A 21,274-nucleotide genomic window follows, 5' to 3' on the forward strand; every position below is an offset into this window, starting at 1 on the left:
AACGTGGACATAAAGATCCTGGCCAAAATGTTAGCTCTACGCCTTAACCCCATTATTGGAGGGCTGATTTACAAGGATCAAGTAGGGTTTATACCTAAGCGGCAAGCGAGCGATAACATTAGGCGAGTGATCCTCCTACAACATTTAGCCCGTTCCCGAAAAATACCAATGCACCTTCTTTCCCTAGACATAAGAAAGGCCTTTGATACAGTCTCCTGGCCCTATTTATCCTCCAACGCTGGGGCTTTGGCCCTCATTTTCTTGGCTTGATCAATGCCCTATATGATCACCCACAGGCCCACGTACAATACTCGGGATTCCGTTCAGAAACCTTCCTCATCTCTCGAGGAACCAGACAGGGCTGCCCCTTATCCCCGTTGCTTTTTGCTCTCGTGATCGAACCTTTAGTGGCCCTGATCAGGTAAACCCTGACATTCGAGGTCTTGAGATAGCTTCAACCTCGCACAAATTGTGTCTCTTTGCAGATGATGCACTAATGTTTGTTACGTCGCCACACACTACCTTACCAAATCTTATGAGCATCTTAGATAAATTCCGGGCTAGAAGTCAATCAAGCAAAATCAAAAGCCCTCAATGTGTCTCTATCACAAACTGATCTTGCTCTCCTGCGCCAAAACTTTTCTTTTCTCTGGTCCTCCACATCCATGCCTTAACTAGGGATTAAATTGACCAGTGACCCATCAAATCTGTTCCAATCCAATTACCTCCCGATGCTAGCCCAATTATCTTCTCTACTCAACTCCTGGCTACCATTATGCGTCTCCTGGCTTGGACGTATCGATGCTGTAAAAATGTCTTTGTTACCAAAGCTACTATACTTGTATAGAGTACTACCAATCGCAGTCCCCCCCTACTACCACAGGATAATACAAAGTAGAGTCTTTAAATACATTTGGGGCCCCACACGACCTAGAGTTGCGAGACTGGTATTACTCCATAATAAGCTCAGTGGAGGCCTTGGGATACCCAACTTTTTACATTATTAGTTGTTCAAACAACTATAAAATCTAGCTCTGGGCTGGATACTCTTACTGAGTTTGAGAATATGTGCGACTCTGACCCGCATGCCCCAGGCGTTATCTCTCGCCTATACACACACACCTCACGTCGCCATCCTCAGGTCTTCCCACTTACGCACAGCAGTGGTCGAAGGACTTAAATATTGAACTAGAAGCAGATGACTGGTTGACCATTTGGACTAATACAAAAAATTCATCCCAAAATGTTGTCACCTCTGAGGCCAACTACAAAGTGCTAATGCGCTGGTATCTAGTCCCAGTCAGAATCGCTAAATTTATACCTGACTATCCCCCTACTTGCTTCAGGGGTTGCGGAGACAGAGGAACACATGTGCACATCTGGTGGACATGTCCACTGGTGCAGCGCTTCTGGGCAACAACATTCCAAATGGCCTCTACCCTCCACCAAATCACTTTGGACCCTAATCCAGCTGTAGCTCTCCTTAACTTTATTCCACAAGATTACACCAGATCGCAACTCCGCCTCCTCCTTCACTTGTTTACTGCAGCCAAGCAGACGATTGCTAAAGCCTGGAAGACACCCACCCTTAATATAGTTGAAATGAAAAATAGGATCACCCAGGCTATGATACACAGTAGGATTGAAGCGAAGATCCTGGATAAGGTCCCCCAACACTTTAAAATCTGGCAACCGTGGATTGACCACTTTATGCCCACCGAGATAGACAGACATCTCTTGGAACCTTGAGGAGGTTCTAATGTCCACTTAAGAAACCTATTGAATTCACGCCTGTGTCCGTGCGGCCCGACCGACCCATCCCCCTGCTCAACTTACTCTTAACTCCTCTCCCCTGATCCCCTCTATTCTGCTCTTTTCTTTCCCCCCCCTATTCTCCTTTCCTTCCTCCCTACAATAATCATTGGTATTGTACTCTGTTTCATGTTATGGCCCAGGCGACTCTCTCGCCCGTGCCCTGAGAGGACCGCCGGCACCTCAATGTAACAAAATAAGGGACTCCGTTCTCCCGTACTGTTAACATTTTCAGCTGAAACTAGCTGCTGAGTTATTTGACAGAGTATCCATCCCTTGTAATAGTTTCTATATTGCTCTCTATTCTCGTTATACTGACCGATTTTGATGTACACTGTTCAATATATGTTTTATACCCTGTATTGAAATACATGTAACAGATGCTTGTTAACTACCAATAAAATATTTGAAAAGAAAAATAACAGACCTCCGTAGTTTAGAGGAATTTAGAGAATCACATAGTTCTGTGTTATCTTTATCTAGGAGCTGGAAAACATCACAGGTTTATTGCCTTAAGTTCAAGCACTTGACAGGTTATTAACTGTCAGACATTAGGTAGCATCTTACCTCTGACTATTGAGTCATCCTCACACAAATTAAATAAATATAAAAAAGGGAGTTAATATGAATTTTTCAAAGGTAAATCTGCAGAAAGAAAATTCTTAAAAACAAAATGTACAGTTTCTTATTTAAGAATACATGGCCGATTCTCGTGAACCCCTTGTGGGAAGATGGAGACCAAAAAAGAATGTGTTGGGTAAAAAAATATGATTTTCACCTTATGTTACAGCAGAATTAACCCTGGGTGGACTCCTCTGAAACCAAATGCAATATATTTTCAACGATTTGCAAATTTGAAGGATTACTCACCTGTACAAGAATACACACTGATGGATTCAAAGTTTTTGGGGATTTCAATAGCAATATTGCCCCTGAAAAAAAAAAGATTAATACTGTACTTTATTGAAATTTATGACTATTCAGGGGAATGTTTTCTCCTTTGTATAATATGGAAGCTAGTAGTATGACATTTTAATACATAAAGAAAATCTATTTTAGAACTAACAGGGTAAGCAGGGTAAGTTAGTTATAAATAGTATTATATGCCACTTCCCGTACATATTCATAAATGTTTTTTTCAATATATGAAAAAGGTATTAAAGTAATTCCAAGGGTTAATTTTTTTTCCTATTGCATGATATTGCACAGAGTGGCCCCTTACCTGTTCTTTTAAGTGACCCTATAGCAAGCCATGTGCTATAGGGCACACATGTGGGAGCACTCCTGAGCCAGGCTGTGTGCGTTTATAGGCCATCTTATCCATGCCCCCTGCTTCCTCCTCACAGGATTTGACTGACAGCAGCAGGATCCAATTGTGGATGTAGTCTCAAGGAGACATTTTTCTTCTTGGGTTTAGATATACTTTTAAGCTTTTTTACCCTTTCATATCAAAGGTAATCAAAACCTTTGTGTCCAGAGCAGATTTTAAAACAGAATCAAACCCTCCTATCCTTGACAGGCAAAGAAGCTCATTCAAAGCCTTTGTTTGATCTGCAGTTACCATGATGCTGCCATCAACAGCCATTTGCTGACTTGACGATTTGGTTGTAAGTACAAGCAACTGGGACAGGAAGTGATGTCAGGTACAGACAGGAAGTTCCGGGTGAGAGGAAAAGACAGATTGGTGGTGGTGAGTTACGGAGGAGCCCAGCTCTGGAACGTCTGCCGGGAATCTTGAATCGGATTGCTAGTGCAAACCTATGGAGGAGCGGAGCACAAGTGGGACATCTATAGAGACATCCATCCCAAGACACCCACTCTATGCCCATTACCCCTGCAGGGGTGACTGCTTCTGGTGAGTGGGGGAACATTGGGGGAGCACTTGGAGTCACCAGTCTGTATGAGCACAGAAGTCATCGTTTTTTATCTTTATTATCTTCCGGATTGCATATGGTGGGATCCCGGTTCCGTTTTTTTACAGAAACCTTTTTTTCACAGAGACTTTGTTTGTTTGTTTTTCACAGAGACTTTGTTTCTTCACATAAACTTTGTCACATACAGCTTATAAGAGGTTATTAATAATTACTTAACCGTATACACATTTGGACTGGATTTTTTATACAAATCTTGTCTATACATTACATGAGTCAAAGTGGGGCTCAATTAAATGATTACACATTTTTATTTCTATTGTAATTTAAATACTGTGTTATAATAGGGTAGCGCCAATTTCCCCATTTTTTCTTTATACAAGCAACTGGGACAGTTGTCATTCACAGCATGCCTTCAATGTAAGGAAAAATTGAAAATTAGGGATGAGCCGAACACTCTCCTGTTCGGTTCGCAGCAGAACATGCGAACATGGGGGTCCCCGTAAAATCCATACCAGGCCCTTCGGGTCTGATAGGGAAATTAAGGGGAACCCTGCACCAATTTTTTTTAAAAAATGGCGTAGGGGTCCCCCCCAAAAACCATACCAGACCCTTACCCGGGCATGCAACCTGGCAGATCGCAGAAAAAGAGGTGGGGCGAGAGAGCGCCCCCCCTCCTGAACCGTACCAGGCCACATGCCCTCAACATGGGGAGAGTGCTTTGGGGTCTGCGGGCGGGGACTTCCAGATTCCGATAAGCCCCCAGCCCGCAGACCCCCACAACCACCAGGCAAGGGTTGTGGGGATGAGGCCCTCCTCCCCATCAACATGGGGACAAGGTGCTTTGGGGGGCTACCCCAAAGCACCCTCCCAATGTTGAGGGCATGTGGCCTGGTACAGTTCAGGAGGGGGGGCGCTCTCTCGTCCCCCCCTCTTTTCCTGCGGCCTGCCAGGTTGCGTGCTCGGATAAGGGTCTGGTATGGATTTTGAGGGGGACCCCCACGCCATTTTTTTTACATTTTGGCGTGGGGTTCCCCTTAATATCCATACCAGACCTGAAGGGCCTGGTATGGAATTTAGGGGGACCCCCACGCATTTTTTTTTAAATTTTGGTTCGGGGTTCCCCTGTGGGGAAATTCCATGCCCTTTTTATCAATGAACTTTTATGTGTATTGCCGGACCGACAATTCATTATAGCTGGCGCTAGCGATAGTAGTTTTACATGACTTTTTTTCCTTTAGAAATGTCATTTTGCTGTCAGACTGTTCTAAACACGGGAAATATGCGCCCCTTTACAGGCATACTATAGACACCCCCCCATGTACGAAATTTAAAGGAATATTACACTTTTATTGTTTCACTTTAAGCGTTATTAAAATCACTGCTCCCGAAAAAACGTGTGTTTTTAAAACTTCTTTTTGCATTGATACATGTCCCCTGGGGCAGGACCCAGGTCCCCAAACACTTTTTATGACAATAACTTGCATATAAGACTTTAAAATGAGAACTTTTGATTATGCATGTTCGTGTCCCATATACTTTAACGGTGTACGCATGTTCGAACAAATTTTTTGCCTGTTCGCATGTTCTGGATGCGAACCTAACCGGGGGGTGTTTGGCCTAGTTTGGACCATCGGGGCCACATGGGAATGGTTTTTATTTATCTATATTCTCTGATGTATGGGACCTTCTCAGTTCCCATATGGGTTACTGATATTCTTCGGTACGTGACATATGCTGTTCACGTTGTGTGCTTCTATGTAATTTTATTATATTCTATTTTTGACATATATATATATATATATATATATATATATATATATATATATATATATATATATATATATATATATATATACCGTATTTATCGGCGTATAACACGCGCCAGCGTACAACACGCACCCCAATTTTTGGAGGTAATTTTAAGGCAAAAAACTTTTAGGAGGGAAGTTTAAGGAAAAAAACATTTAAATGCCCATCAATGCAGCCTTATCAGTGTCCATCTGCAGCCTTGTTCATCATTGCAGCCATGCCCAGTGTGATTGCAGCCTTGTGTCATTGCAGCCTTGCCCAGCCTCATTGCAGGCTACTTAAAATTGGCGCCGATCTCCGCTGATTGCGAGAGGAGCGGAGCGAGCACTGCCGACATACACAAAGCCAAGTGTACTCGGCTAGGCTCAGCTCCTCTTGGCTCCTCTCGCAGTCCCACCTAGTCCCGCCCCTATGATGGACATAACACAGGTCCAGTGGCGGGGCATGACTGTGAGCGGAGCGTTGAAGAGCCGGCTTTGTGTCAGCGGCGCTTGCTCTGCTCCACTCACAATCAGCAGAGATCAGCGTATAACACGCACCCACGAATTTCCCCTGATCTTAAGGGGAAAAAAGTGCGTGTTATACGCTGATAAATATGGTATATATATATATATATATATATATATATATATATATATATATATATATATATACCCTGTTTCCCCGAAAATAAGACCTAGCGTGATTGTCGGTGATGGCTGCAATATAAGCCCTACCCCCCAAATAAGCCCTACCCTGTTTCCCCAAAAATAAGCCCTACCCTGAAAATAAGACCTAAAAGACTTTAACTAGGGATTATTTGGGGGGTGGAGCTTATATTGCAGCCATCACCGACAATCACGCTAGGTCTTATTTTCGGGGAAACAGGGTATATATATACAGTATCTCACAAAAGTGAGTACATCCCTCACATTTTTGTAAATATTTTATTATATCTTTGTGACAACACTGAAGAAATTACACTTTGCTACAATGTAAATTATTGAGTGTACAGCTTGTATAAGAGCCGGTTCACACAGGGGCGACTTGTCAGGCGACCTAGCCGCCTGACAAGTCGCCTCCCATTCTGTACAATGGAACTGTTCTAATAGGAGCGACGCAAGTCGCTCCGACTTAGAAAAAGGTTCCTGTACTACTTCGGGGGCGACTTGGGGCGACTTGCATAGACTTCTATACAGAAGTCGTTTTGCAAGTCGCCGCGGAAGTCGTTTGCAGGTCGCCTCGCTGAGGCGACCTGCAAGTCGTGCCGCCCTGTGTGAACCGGGGCTAACAGTGTAAATTTGCTGTCCCCCCAAAATAACTCAACACACAGCCATTCATGTCTAAATCACTGGCAACAAAAGTGAGTACACCCCTATGTGAAAAAGTCCAATTGGGCCTAATTAGCCATTTTCCCTCCCTGGTGTCATGTGACTCGTTAGTGTTACAAGGTCTCAGGTGTAAATGGGGAGCAGATGTGTTAAATTTGGTGTTATCTCTCTCACTCTCTCATACTGGTCACTGAAAGTTCAACATGGCACCTCATGGCAATAAACTCTCTGAGGATCTGAAAAAAAAAATGCGTTGCTCTACATAAAGATGGCCTAGGCTATAAGAAGATTGCCAGGACCCTGAAACTGAGCTGCAGCACAATGGCCAAGACCATACAGCGGTTTAACAGGACAGCTTCCACTCAGAACAGGCCTTGACATGGTCGACATGGTCGACATGGTCAAGAAGTTGAGTGCATGTGCTCAGCATCATATCCAGAGGTTGTCTTTGAGAAATAGACATATGAGTGCTGCCAGCATTGTTGCAGAGGTTGAAGGGGTGGGGGGTCAGCCTGTCAGTGCTCAGACCATACGCCACACACTGCATCAATTCGGTCTGCATGGCTGTCGTCCTAGAAGGAAGCCTCTTCTAAAGATGATGCACAAGAAAGCCTTCAAACAGTTTGCTGAAGTGAAGCAGACTAAGGACATGGATTACTGGAACCATGTCCTGTAGTCCGATGAGACCAAGATAAACTTATTTGGTTAAGATGGTGTCAAGCGTGTGTGGCAGCAACCAGGTGAGGAGTACAAAGACAAGTGTGTCTTGCCTACAGTCAAGCATGGTGGTGGGAGTATCATGGTCTGGGGCTGCATGAGTGCTGCCAGCACTGGGGAGCTGCACTGATGGAACCATGAATGCCAACATGTACTGTAACATACTGAAGCAGAGCATGATCCCCTCCCTTTGGAGACTGGGCCACAGGGGAAAATTCCAACATGATAACAACCCCAAACACAACTTCAAGATGACCACTGCCTTGCTAAAGAAGCTGAGGGTAAAGGTGATGGACTGGCCAAGCATGTCTCTAGACATAAACCCTATTGAGCATCTGTGGGGCATCCTCAAACGGAAGGTGGAGGAGTGCAAGGTCTCTAACATCCACCAGCTCGGTGATGTTGTCATGGAGGAGTGGAAGAGGACTCCAATGGCAACCTGTGAAGCTTTGGTGAACTAACTCCATGCCCAAGAGGGTTAAGGCAGTGCTGGAAAATAATGGTGGCCACACAAAAAATTGACACTTTGGGCCCAATTTGGACATTTTCACTTAGGGGTGTACTCACTTTTGTTGCCAGCGGTTTAGACATTAATGGCTGTGTGTTGAGTTACTTCTTTACATTGTAGAAAAGTGTCATTTCTTCAGTGTTGTCACATAATATACATATATATTTTGTCTGCACTAATTCCTATTTACTGAGATATATGCTTTTCTAATAGACACCTGGCTCTGTATGGTAAAAAACCCTGAAGAAGGGCATCAAGTCGGAAACGTTGGGTTCAGCCTACATGTGTCTGTATATGTACCGTAATCCATACAAATGTTAATGCAGTCTTTTGTCTTTGTTGACTTAAGTCTTTTTATTGAATAGACCATTTTGTAATAAACATATATATATAGTGACTGTTGCTAGTAGATTCAAGACATTAAATCCAAAAGAAAAACTCTTCTCAGTGCACGTGTCTATAAGTGACAAATCCAAAATAAGTGATGAAGCACATCACCGTGTCCTCTACCAGTCTCTATATGTGCTCACCTCACATGAAGACCCACCATAGGGTCTACTGGCACCTTCCCCTCAGGGGTATAAATCCAGCAATATGTTGTTCCTCTATCCTCATAAGAACTCCCAATCACTCAGATGCTGTTCCTCGTAGTTATATGTCATAAGGGCAGGAAAAAACTCAACATAGTGTTTTACCGTTTAAAAACAATTTTTAACAAAACCACAGTAAAGAACTCACAGTAATAGATGCACTGTCCTGGTGCATGCAGGTAAAGCGCTTGAATGATAAAGATGGACAATCCCTGAATCACTGAAACATCCGCAGATCCTCGGCCCTGTGTGCGGCTCGTGAACTTCTTCCTAGATGGATGTAATGCTGTCACAGGATCCGCTTCGATGCGTTTCCTCACTGTACTTGTACCTATATCAAGAGGACCTCTTAATAAAGTCACAAGTACAGTGAGGAAACACATTGAGGCGGAGCCTGTGACATCATTACATCCATCTAGAAAGCAGTTCATGAGCTGCTGGGGACACAGTGCCGAGGATCTGCGGATGTTTTGTACTACTTTGCATACTAAAATGACACCTCTGCATCCCCATCTACAGCTCTCCTCTGCGTCCCCGCCCACAGATCACCTCTGTGTCCTGCCCACAGCTTAACTCTGCATCGCTGTCCACAGCCCACCTCTGAGTTCTCATCTACAGCTCATCTCTGTGTCCCCACCCACAGTCCACCTCTGTGTCCCTATCTACAGCTCACCTCTGCGTCCCCATGTACAGCTCACCTCTATATCCCCATCTACACTCATCTATGCATTCCCGCCCACTGATCACTTCTGTGTCCCACCCACAGCTTACCTCTACATCCCTCCCAACAGTCCACCTCTGAGTCCCCATCTACAGCTCGTCTCTGTATCCCCACCCACAGTCCATCTCTGTGTCCCTATCTACAGCTCACCTCTATGTCCCCATCTACAGCTCACCTCTGTGTCCCCGCCCAAAGTCCACCCCTGTGTCCCCATCTACAGCTCACCTGTCAGGAAAAGCCCTCTTGCAGTTATCCCAGCAGATTGAGGGTTAAACGAATGCCTGTGCGCTTGCGGGCGCGCAATAGCGCTAATAGCGCTAACAAACGTACGCGCATGCGCAATAGCGCCAATAGCGCTAACGGCGTACGCGCATGCGCAATAGTGTCACTTGGCGCCAAAGATAGGCTATTTAAAGAAGACTGTTCCAATGCTGCCTTGCTGTCCGGTCTACAGCGTTTCCTGAGACCCCTGCTACCTTGTTACCAGTTTTCCTGTATCCAGTACTTACTTGGCTTGTTCCTGACTTACCTGCTTGCTGCCCGCCCCGATCTTGGCTTGGACTCTGACTATTCTCTTGGTTTGCCCTTCTGTACCTGATCTGCCCGCCAGTACCTTGACCCGGCTTGTCTGCACCTCCCTGCTGTCTGCAACCTTCTACAGTGCACCTCCCTGCTATCTGCATCCTGCTACAGTACTACAGTGCACCTCCCTGCTGTCTGCAACCTGCTACAGGACTACAGTGCACCTCCCTGCTATCCGCATCCTGCTACAGTACTACAGTGCACCTCCCTGCTGTCTGCAACCTGCTACAGGACTACAGTGCACCTCCCTGCTATCTGCATCCTGCTACAGTACTACAGTGCACCTCCCTGCTGTCTGCAACCTGCTACAGGACTACAGTGCACCTCCCTGCTATCTGTATCCTGCTACAGTACTACAGTGCACCTCCCTGCTGTCTGCAACCTGCTACAGGACTACAGTGCACCTCCCTGCTATCTGCATCCTGCTACAGTACTACAGTGCACCTCCCTGCTGTCTGCAACCTGCTACAGGACTACAGTGCACCTCCCTGCTATCTGTATCCTGCTACAGTACTACAGTGCACCTCCCTGCTGTCTGCAACCTGCTACAGGACTACAGTGCACCTCCCTGCTATCTGCATCCTGCTACAGTACTACAGTGCACCTCCCTGCTGTCTGCAACCTGCTACAGGACTACAGTGCACCTCCCTGCTATCTGTATCCTGCTACAGTACTACAGTGCACCTCCCTGCTGACTACAGGATCCTGCCTTCTACTTCAGTGTTCCAGTCAGGCACTTGTGCCCCTCTGTACTTTCGAGTCCCTGTTCACACCTTCAGGGGTTCTTAAGTCGGAGGCATACGAGAGGCCGTTCTCTGCATTCCGGGCTCCACCTACCAGGTACGTGACATCACCTCTGCGTCCCCATGTACAGCTCACCCCTATGTCCCCATCTACAGCTCACCTATGTGTCCCCGCCCACAGTCCACCTCTCTGTCCCTATCTACAGCTCACCTCTGTGTCCCGTGTACAGCTTACCTTTGTGTCTACGTCTACAACTCACCTCTGTGTCCCCATCTACAGCTCACCTCTGTGTCCCCATCCACAGCTCACCTCTATGTCCCCATCTACAGCTCACCTCTGTTTTCCCATCTACAGCTCACCTCTTTGTTCCCACCCACAGTCCACCTCTGTGTCCCTATCTACAGCTCACCTCTGCGTCCCCATGTATAGCTCACCTCTATATCCCCATCTACACTCACCTATGTATCCCCGCCCACAGATCACCTCTGTGTCCCGCCCACAGCTTACCTCTGCATCCCTCCCCCCTAGGGGAGCTCACCCCTAGGCTCCATCTACAGCTCCCCTATGTGTCCCCGCCCACAGTCCACCTCTCTGTCCCTATCTACAGCTCACCTCTGTGTCCCCATGTACAGCTTACCTTTGTGTCTACATCTACAACTCACCTCTGTGTCCCCATCTACTGCTCACCTCTGCATCCCCATCTACAGCTCACCTCTGTGTTTCCACCCACAGTCCACCCCTGCGTCTCCATCTACAGCTCACCTCTGTGTCCCCGTCCACAGCTCACATCTGTGTCCCCGTCCACAGCTCACCTCTGTGTCCCCATCTACAGCTCACCTCCGCATCCCCATCTACAGCTCACCTCTTTGTTCCCACCCACAGTCCACCTCTGTGTCCCCATCTACAGCTCACCTCTGTGTTCCCATCTACAGCTCACCTCTGCGTTATCACCCACAGTCCACCTCTGTGTCCCCGTCCACAGCTCACCTCTGTGTTCCCATCTACAGCTCACCTCTGTATCCCCGCCCACAGCTCACCTCTGTGTCCCCATCTACAGCTCACCTCTGCGTATCCACCCACAGTCCACCTCTGTGTCCCCATCTACAGCTCACCTCTCTGTCCACATCTACAGCTCACCTCTACATCCCTAACCCACAGTCCACCCGTGTCCAGATCTATAGCTCACCTCTGTATTCTTGCCCACTGCTCACCTCTGTGTCCCCACCATAGCTCACCATTGTGTCGCCACCCACCGCTCACCTTTGTGTCCCCACCCAATGCTCACCTCTGTGTCCCTGCCCACCACTCACCTTTGTGTCCTATGTCTACAGCCCACCTCTGGACCCCTATTCACAACTCACCTTTGCCACAACTCACACCTGTCCACAACTCAACTCTGTGCCCCCTGTTTACAACTCAACTCTGAATCCCTCCTCCACAACTCATCTCTGCCCCACACATCTTACTGTGGCAACCCTTGTCCACAGATCTTACCTTTGCACCCCACTCCACCCACAACTCTCACCTTGGCAACCTGCCCCCACCCATCCACAGTTCTCACCTCTGCACCTAGTCCATCCCCCTCCACCTTCATTCACAGCTTTCACTTTTGTACTCCGCCCCCATCCATTAATAGTTCTCATCACTGCACTCAGCAGTTCCCCTTCCCTTCTATACATACTTCTCTCCCTCCTGTGCCCAGCACCATGACTGCCTGTCCACAACGCTCACCTGTAGATGCTGCATACTCTAATGCCCTGTATACACGGTCAGATTTTCCGGAAAATGTTCGATGGGAGCTTGTTGTCGGAAATTCCAACTGTGTGTAGGCTCCATTAGACATTTTCCATCGGAATTTATGTCACACAAAATTTGAGATCTGGATCTACAATTTTCCGACAACAAAATCCGTTGTAAATTCTGATCGTGTGTACGCAATTCCAACGCACAAAGTTCCACGCATGCTTGGAATCAAGCAGAGGAGCCACACTGGCTATTGAACTTCATTTTTCTCGGCTCGTCGCACGTCACCGTGTTCTTGACGTTCGGAATTTCCGACAAGATTTGTGTGACCGTGTGTATGCAAGACAAGTTTGAGCCAACACCCGTCGGAAAAAAATCCATGGATTTTGTTGTCGAAATGACCGATCGTGTGTACGGGGCATTAGGCTTCATGTACACGGGACGTTTTTACAACCTCTCCTGAATGATTTAACTTGATAGATAGTAACCCACGTTTAAAACATCTGTTTTGCCTCTTTTACATGCCGCATTTTGCTGTGTTTGCATTTAGAAGCATTTTTAACCACTTCAGCCCCGGAAGATTTGGCTGTTCAATGACCAGGCCATTTTTTGCGATACAGCACTGCGCCGCTTTAACTGACAATTGCGCGGTAGTGCGGCGCTGTACCCAAACAAAATTGACGTCCTTTTTTTCCCACAAATAGTGTATTTGATCAACTCTGCGGTTTTTATTTTTTGCGCGATAAAAAAAAGAAGAGCGACAATTTTGAAAAAAACACAATATCTTTTACTATTTGCTATAAAAAATATCCCACATTTTTTTTTCAAAAAAACAATTTTTTTTCCCTCAGTTTAGGCTGATATGTATTCTTCTACATATTTTTGGTAAAAAAATCGCAATAAGAGTATATTGATTGCTTTGCACAAAAGTTATAGCGTCTACAAAATAAGGGATAGATTTATGGCATTTTTATTATTTTTTTTTTTTACTACTAATGGCGGTGATCAGCGTTTTTTTATTGGGACTGCGATATTGCGGTGGACAGATTGGACATTTTTGACACATTTTTGGGGCCATTGACAATTATACAGCAATCAGTGCTATAAAAATGCACTGATTACTGTATAAATGTCACTGGCAGGGAAGGGGTTAACACTAGGGGGCGATCAAGGGGTTAACTGTGTTCCCTAGGTGTGTTCTAACTGTAGGGGTGATGGGACTGACTGGAGGAAATGACAGATAGGTGTTCATATTTATGAACACATGATCTGTCTCCACTCTCCTGAAAGAACTGAAAGAACTCTCCTGAAATGCTGGAATCCACCTGCACGAGCTGTCAGCTGCACTTCAGAGACACAGATGTTTAGGAGAATTTTGCTGCCGGATTACTATCATATAGAAAAAATATGTAGCTGGATAGCCGCACTCCAAATATTCACCTTTATTGAAAAAATGTTTTAAAATCAAGGGTAGGTACAGACTAACTGCACAGCCGCTGACATGTTTTACACCAGACATGGTGCTTAGTCACAGCTAAAGTGCAGAATATACATACCGAGATATATACACACCTAAGTAATTAGAAAAATAGATAAAGCATGTATGCCATAGATAATGATATAGAAAGCACCTGTGAGCATCCAGAGTCCAAAGTTTAACCATTCATCAGGTGGAAAGAATCTTCCCCACCCACTAAAGGTTCACATATTGAAAATGCATGTAGTAATAAAAAACATGAACAATCTTATATTTGGGAAAAAGGAGACACCATTGCAACCTAAAAAGAAAAAAGACATAACACATAAAAAATGTCATATGTAATAAAAAACTCCAATGCACCAACACATAAACAACGAGAGAAGAGACAGAAATGTCTCTCCCCCCTGTCTCAATGCTGGTACATGTAGCTCAAAGATATCTAATCCGCTAAATATAATACGGACCTCCGTCAATATTGATTCATATCCATACAATTGTACAGTGACAAAATTTAGGTTGCTAAAATCTTCCACCCTTACTACTCTCCGCTATAAAGCATCAACATCGCCCCAAGAAATTGCTGAGGCTAGACCACACATGGCCGATAAAGGGATAAAAAGAGTCATAGCACACCTGAAAAAAATAGTCATTATTATGAAAGACATCCAGGGAATATACATACATACATACATGGAGCATACACACATATATCCACATGGGTGCATATCTCCACAGACAAAATAAATAAATAATTAATGTCTGTGGAATACGATAAATACACAAATGGAACTAATCCTAAATATAAATGTATATACATGGATATAAATATTAATTAATGATTACTATAGCAAATATCTAGTCGTACATGTGTGCAGCTCCAAAAAGATCTCAATCAGACAAACATAGTGAAAAATAAGGAAGTACAAGGAGAATGGTAAATGAGGAAAACCAAAAGAAAGGACGTAGCGGAAAAGACAAAAATAAGCCAAGCAGAACTGAGATGGAATAAAATAGCACTCAATGGACAGCTATAACCTCCCATCAGGAAGCATCATGAAAAATAAAATACAATTAAAAAAAGGGAAAAATAAATGAGCAAACCAAGATGGGAGTATTGCAAATAAACCTCAAACAAAAAATACCGTCAACATTAACGTATCAAAAGTAAGGCAACCAAGGTATAAGATGTAAAGGTCACTCATAGAAGTGTGAGATATCCCACTCAAAGTTAAGGCCAGTGGGCTGCTTCGTATGGAGATGGAATTTTCAATAAACCTCCCTTTTGCACAGTAACCTAAACTTATCATCGGCTCTTTTAGACGACATAACTTTTTCAACCCCCTGTATACGTAGGCTACTGACATCCTTATCGTGGCATAAATTCCAATGCCTCGCTATATTGGTGGAATGGTTTCTAGAGATATAATAACGGTGGTCATGTAGCCTATCCCTTAGTCTGCGGGTCGTACGTCCCACATATTGTATAGAGCATTGTTCACAGGTGACTGCTAGGGATGAGCTTCGTGTTTGAGTCGAACCCATGTTCGACTCGAACATCGTCTGTTTGCCTGTTCGCCGAATTGCGAACGATATGGGCCGTTCACGCCAAATTCGTGTGGCGCGTCACGGCCCATAATTCACTGCGGCTGATGATTGGCCAAGCATGCACTATGACTCGCATGCTTGGCCAATCACAGCGCTGTCTGTAGTGAGAGCTGTAATTGGCCAAAGCCAGGGTGGCTTTTGGCCAATTATGGCTCAGGGGGTTTAGTACACACCCCACATAGGGTTGCCACCTCATCCCTTTAAACCTGAACACATATTAATTACACAGGTTCTGAGGCTAATTTAATGCAGATAAGGCACCAAGTGAGTTTAATTACCACCTTAATCAGCCACAGAACCTGTGTAATTAATATGTGTTCGGGTTTAAAGGGATGAGGTGGCAACCGTAACCCCACACTATATAAGGCCGCCTGCATGGCGGCCCTGTGTAATGTGTTCCGGCGTTCAGATAGAGAGAGAGAGACAGACAGTGTCATTTGATTTAAGTTAGATAGATTAGGCAAGACAGTCAGTTAGTTAGCTGCACTAAGGCCCCTTTCACACTGGGGCGGTGGGGGCGTCGGCGGTACAACAGCGCTATTTTTAGCGCTGCTGTACCGTCGTTCTTGCAGAGGTATTCGGCTGCTAGCGGTGCGGCTTTAACCCCCGCTGGCAGCCGAAAAAGGGTTAAAATCCCTCGTACAGCGCGGCTATAGCCGCGGTATTGCCGCGGTATAGCCGCGCTGTCCCATTGATTTCAATGGGCAGGAGCGGTTTAGGAGCGGTGAATACACCGCTCCTTCACCGCTCCAAAGAAGTGGTTTGCAGGACTTTTTTCACCGTCCTGCCAGCGCACCGCTTCAGTGTGAAAGCCCTCGGTGTCAGATCTAAAAAATCGCCGACCACGATTTGAAAATGGCGCCGCCGGTGCCGAAATACACAGCACCGGTCCTCGACTCTTCTCGCCCACTTTCGGCTTCACTCGAGCGCCGCCCGAACCTAGCCGAGTGTACTCGGCTAGGTTCGGATAGCTCCGCTCACCGTCACGCCCATCCCGAGTGGAGCCGAAAGTGAACGAGAGCCGCTGAGAAGAGCCGAGGACCGGCTCTGTGTATTTCGGCGCCGGCGGCGCCATTTTCAAATCGCGGTCGGCGATTTTGAAGCTCAGCGAGCTGCAAGGCTGGACTGGGGCAAGGCTGGACTGGGGCAAGGCTGCAATGGACACTGGGGAAGGCTGCACTGACAAGGCTGCACTGACATGGCTGCACTGACAAGGCTGCACTGACATGGCTGCACTGACATGGCTGCACTGGCAAGGCTGCACTGGGGCAAGGCTGCACTGAGAAGGCTGCAATGATGGGCATTTAAATGTAATTTTTTTTCCCTTCAACTTCCCTCCTAAAAGTTTTTGTTTCCTTAAAATTCCCTCCTAAATTGGGGTGCGTGTTATACGCCGGTGCGTGTTATACGCCGATAAATACGGTATATATATATATATATACACTGTATTCAGTTTAGCTAGATCTGTTCCTGTTATTATCTTCCTACTGACAGGCAGGCTTGTGTTGTTACAGTATTTACAGTTACCTGAAGAAAATTGCTGGTGTTCTTCTGATCCTATTAGTACCACAGTCAGGCAGCTAGACTATTTACAGTTAGTGTAGTGCCTCCTCCTCACAGTGTTCAGCTAAAGCTACAAGTTAGTTTAGTGTGACCTCTGCACAGTGTTCAGCTAAAGCTACAAGTTAGTGTAGTGTGACCTCTGCACAGTGTTCAGCTAAAGCTACAAGTTAGTGTAGTGCGTCCTCTGAACAGTGTTCAGCTAAAGCTACGAGTTAGTGTAGTGCACAGTGTTCAGCTAAAGCTACAAGTTAGTGTAGTGCATCCTCCTCACAGTGTTCAGCTAAAGCTACAAGTTAGTGTAGTGCGTCCTCCTCACAGTGTTCAGCTAAAGCTACACATTAGTGTAGTGCGACCCCTGCACAGTGTTCAGCTAAAGCTACAAATTAGTGTAGTGCGACCTCTGCACAGTGTTCAGCTAAAGCTACCTGTAGAAGGTTGGTGGTGTTTTCCTGATCCTATTACTACCGCAGGCAGCTACATTATTTACACGTTAGTGTAGTGCGACCTCTGCACAGTGTTCAGCTAAAGCTACAAGTTAGTGTAGTGCGTCCTTTGAACGGTGTTCAGCTAAACCTACAAGTTAGTGTAGTGCACAGTGTTCAGCTAAAGCTACAAGTTAGTGTAGTGCGTCCTCTGAACAGTGTTCAGCTAAAGCTACAAGTTAGTGTAGTGCGTCCTCTGAACAGTGTTCAGCTAAAGCTACAAGTTAGTGAAGTGCGTCCTCCTCACAGTGTTCAGCTAAAGCTACAAATTAGTGTAGTGCGACCTCTGCACAGTGTTGAGCTAAAGCTACAAATTAGTGTAGTGCGACCTCTGCACAGTGTTCAGTTAAAGCTACCTGTAGAAGGTTGGTGGTGTTTTCCTGATCCTATTACTACCGCAGGCAGCTACATTATTTACACGTTAGTGTAGTGCGACCTCTGCACAGTGTTCAGCTAAAGCTACAAGTTAGTGTAGTGCGTCCTCCTCACAGTGTTCAGCTAAAGCTACAAGTTAGTGTAGTGCATCCTCTGAACAGTGTTCAGCTAAAGCTACAAGTTAGTGTAGTGCGTCCTCCTCAGTGTTCAGCTAAAGCTACAAGTTAGTGTAGTGCAACCTCTGCACAGTGTTCAGCTAAAGCTACAAGTTAGTGTAGTGCGACCTCTGCACAGTGTTCAGCTAAAGCTACAAGTTAGTGTAGTGCGTCCTCTGAACAGTGTTCAGCTAAAGCTACCTGTAGAAGGTTGGTGGTGTTTTCCTGATCCTATTACTACCGCAGGCAGCTACATTATTTACACGTTAGTGTAGTGCGACCTCTGCACAGTGTTCAGCTAAAGCTACAAGTTAGTGTAGTGCGTCCTTTGAACGGTGTTCAGCTAAACCTACAAGTTAGTGTAGTGCACAGTGTTCAGCTAAAGCTACAAGTTAGTGTAGTGCGTCCTCTGAACAGTGTTCAGCTAAAGCTACAAGTTAGTGTAGTGCGTCCTCTGAACAGTGTTCAGCTAAAGCTACAAGTTAGTGTAGTGCATCCTTCTCACAGTGTTCAGCTAAAGCTACAAATTAGTGTAGTGTGACCTCTGCACAGTGTTCAGCTAAAGCTACAAATTAGTGTAGTGCGACCTCTGCACAGTGTTCAGCTAAAGCTACCTGTAGAAGGTTGGTGGTGTTTTCCTGATCCTATTACTACCGCAGGCAGCTACATTATTTACACGTTAGTGTAGTGCGACCTCTGCACAGTGTTCAGCTAAACCTACAAGTTAGTGTAGTGCACAGTGTTCAGCTAAAGCTACAAGTTAGTGTAGTGCGTCCTCTGAACAGTGTTCAGCTAAAGCTACAAGTTAGTGTAGTGCGTCCTTCTCACAGTGTTCAGCTAAAGCTACAAGTTAGTGTAGTGCGTCCTCCTCACAGTGTTCAGCTAAAGCTACAAGTTAATGAAGTGCGTCCTCCTCACAGTGTTCAGCTAAAGCTACAAATTAGTGTAGTGCGACCTCTGCACAGTGTTGAGCTAAAGCTACAAATTAGTGTAGTGCGACCTCTGCACAGTGTTCAGTTAAAGCTACCTGTAGAAGGTTGGTGGTGTTTTCCTGATCCTATTACTACCGCAGGCAGCTACATTATTTACACATTAGTGTAGTGCGACCTCTGCACAGTGTTCAGCTAAAGCTACAAGTTAGTGTAGTGCGTCCTCCTCACAGTGTTCAGCTAAAGCTACAAGTTAGTGTAGTGCGTCCTCTGAACAGTGTTCAGTTAAAGCTACAAGTTAGTGTAGTGCGTCCTCCTCACAGTGTTCAGCTAAAGCTACAAGTTAGTGTAGTGCGACCTCTGCACAGTGTTCAGCTAAAGCTACAAGTTAGTGTAGTGCAACCTCTGCACAGTGTTCAGCTAAAGCTACAAGTTAGTGTAGTGCGTTCCCTGAACAGTGTTCAGCTAAAGCTACAAGTTAGTGTAGTGCGACCTCTGCACAGTGTTCAGCTAAAGCTACCTATAGAAGGTTGGTGGTGTTTTCCTGATCCTATCACTACCGCAGGCAGCTACATTATTTACACGTTAGTCTAGTGCGACCTCTGCACAGTGTTCAGCTAAAGCTACCTGTAGAAGGTTGGTGGTGTTTTCCTGATCCTATCACTACCGAAGGAAGCTACATTATTTTAACATTAGTGTAGTGCGACCTCTGCACAGTGTTCAGCTAAAGCTATCTGTAGAAGGTTGGTGGTGTTTTCCTGATCCTATCACTACAGCAGGCAGCTACATTATTTACACGTTAGTCTAGTGCGACCTCTGCACAGTGTTCAGCTAAAGCTACCTGTAGAAGGTTGGTGGTGTTTTCCTGATCCTATCACTACCGCAGGCAGCTACATTATTGTAACGTTAGTGTAGTGCGTCCTCTTCACAGTGTTCAGCTAAAGCTATCTGTAGAAGGTTGGTGGTGTTTTCCTGATCCTATCACTACCACAGGCAGCTACATTATTTACACGTTAGTGTAGTGCGACCTCTGCACAGTGTTCAGCTAAAGCTACCTGTAGAAGGTTGGTGGTGTTTTCCTGATCCTATCACTACCGCAGGCAGCTACATTATTTACACGTTAGTCTAGTGCGACCTCTGCACAGTGTTCAGCTAAAGCTACCTGTAGAAGGTTGGTGGTGTTTTCCTGATCCTATCACTACCGCAGGCAGCCACATTATTTTAACGTTAGTGTAGTGTGTCCTCTTCACAGTGTTCAGCTAAAGCTATCTGTAGAAGGTTGGTGGTGTTTTCCTGATCCTATCACTACCGCAGGCAGCTACATTATTTACACGTTAGTCTAGTGCGAACTCTGCACAGTGTTCAGCTAAAGCTACCTGTAGAAGGTTGGTGGTGTTTTCCTGATCCTATCACTACCGCAGGCAGCTACATTATTTTAACGTTGGAGTAGTGCATCCTCTGCACAGTGTTCAGCTAAAGCTACAAGTTAGTGTAGTGCGACCTCTGCACAGTGTTCATCTAAAGCTAGCTGTAGAAGATTGGTGGTGTTCTCATACTACAGGCAGACAGTTGATTTTGCTAGCTGCAGCAGGCCATTAGTATGTCTGAAAGACCAGCAAGGAGAGGCAGACAGTCACAAGCCAATGAAAGAGGGCAAGCAGGCTCTGTGTCTAGAGGCAACAGTGCTGGTCGTGGAGACGGTGCATCCTCATCAGCTTGTGGTCGTAGGACACGCTTGACCTTTTTTTCAGCAGCTGGCCGTGTTGAGCCGCAACATGCGGAAGACTTGGTCGAGTGGAGGACCAAGCTGTCCTCATCCTCCCTCACCCATGCTCAGGGTACTTTGTCTGGCAAAGCAGCTGCCAACGTGGCCTCTTCCCTCAGCTCAATGGCATCAGTGACTTCTTCCCTAGCCCCACCATGTCCTCCTGAGGAGTCCCTCGAACTGTTTGACCACAGTGTTGGGTACATGCTCCAGGAGGATGCCCAGCGTTTAGAAGGCTCTGATGATGATACTGAACTAGATGAAGGCAGTAACGTGAACACGGACAGAGGGGGTGCCCAAGAAGGACAGCAATCTGGCAGTCATGCTCCCCCTGCTGCAGCATACTGCCAGGTTTGCTCCAGTGATGAGGAGGGAGGGGATGATGAGGTCACTGACTCAACATGGGTGCCTGATAGGAGAGAGGAGGAGGAGGAGGAGGCACATCACCAACAAGGCAGGATGCCCTCCAGGGGCCAGCCTAAGGGCAGCACACTGACTGCATCACACCGC

General features: G+C 45.9%; 1 protein-coding gene across 4 annotated transcripts in view; it reads right to left on the reverse strand.

Moving 5' to 3' along the window:
• LOC141114281 (NXPE family member 4-like) overlaps positions 1-21,274 on the reverse strand; it is a 319,509-nt gene that overhangs the window by 34,204 nt on the left and 264,031 nt on the right. For all 4 annotated transcript variants that reach the window (XM_073607882.1, XM_073607878.1, XM_073607879.1 and 1 more), the window contains one exon: positions 2,683-2,744. In XM_073607882.1, coding sequence (XP_073463983.1) covers positions 2,683-2,744 — 62 coding nt within the window. The remainder of the gene's footprint in view (positions 1-2,682; positions 2,745-21,274) is intronic.

This window comes from Aquarana catesbeiana, linkage group LG12 (assembly GCF_042186555.1).
Source record: "Aquarana catesbeiana isolate 2022-GZ linkage group LG12, ASM4218655v1, whole genome shotgun sequence".
Taxonomy (NCBI): domain Eukaryota; kingdom Metazoa; phylum Chordata; class Amphibia; order Anura; family Ranidae; genus Aquarana; species Aquarana catesbeiana.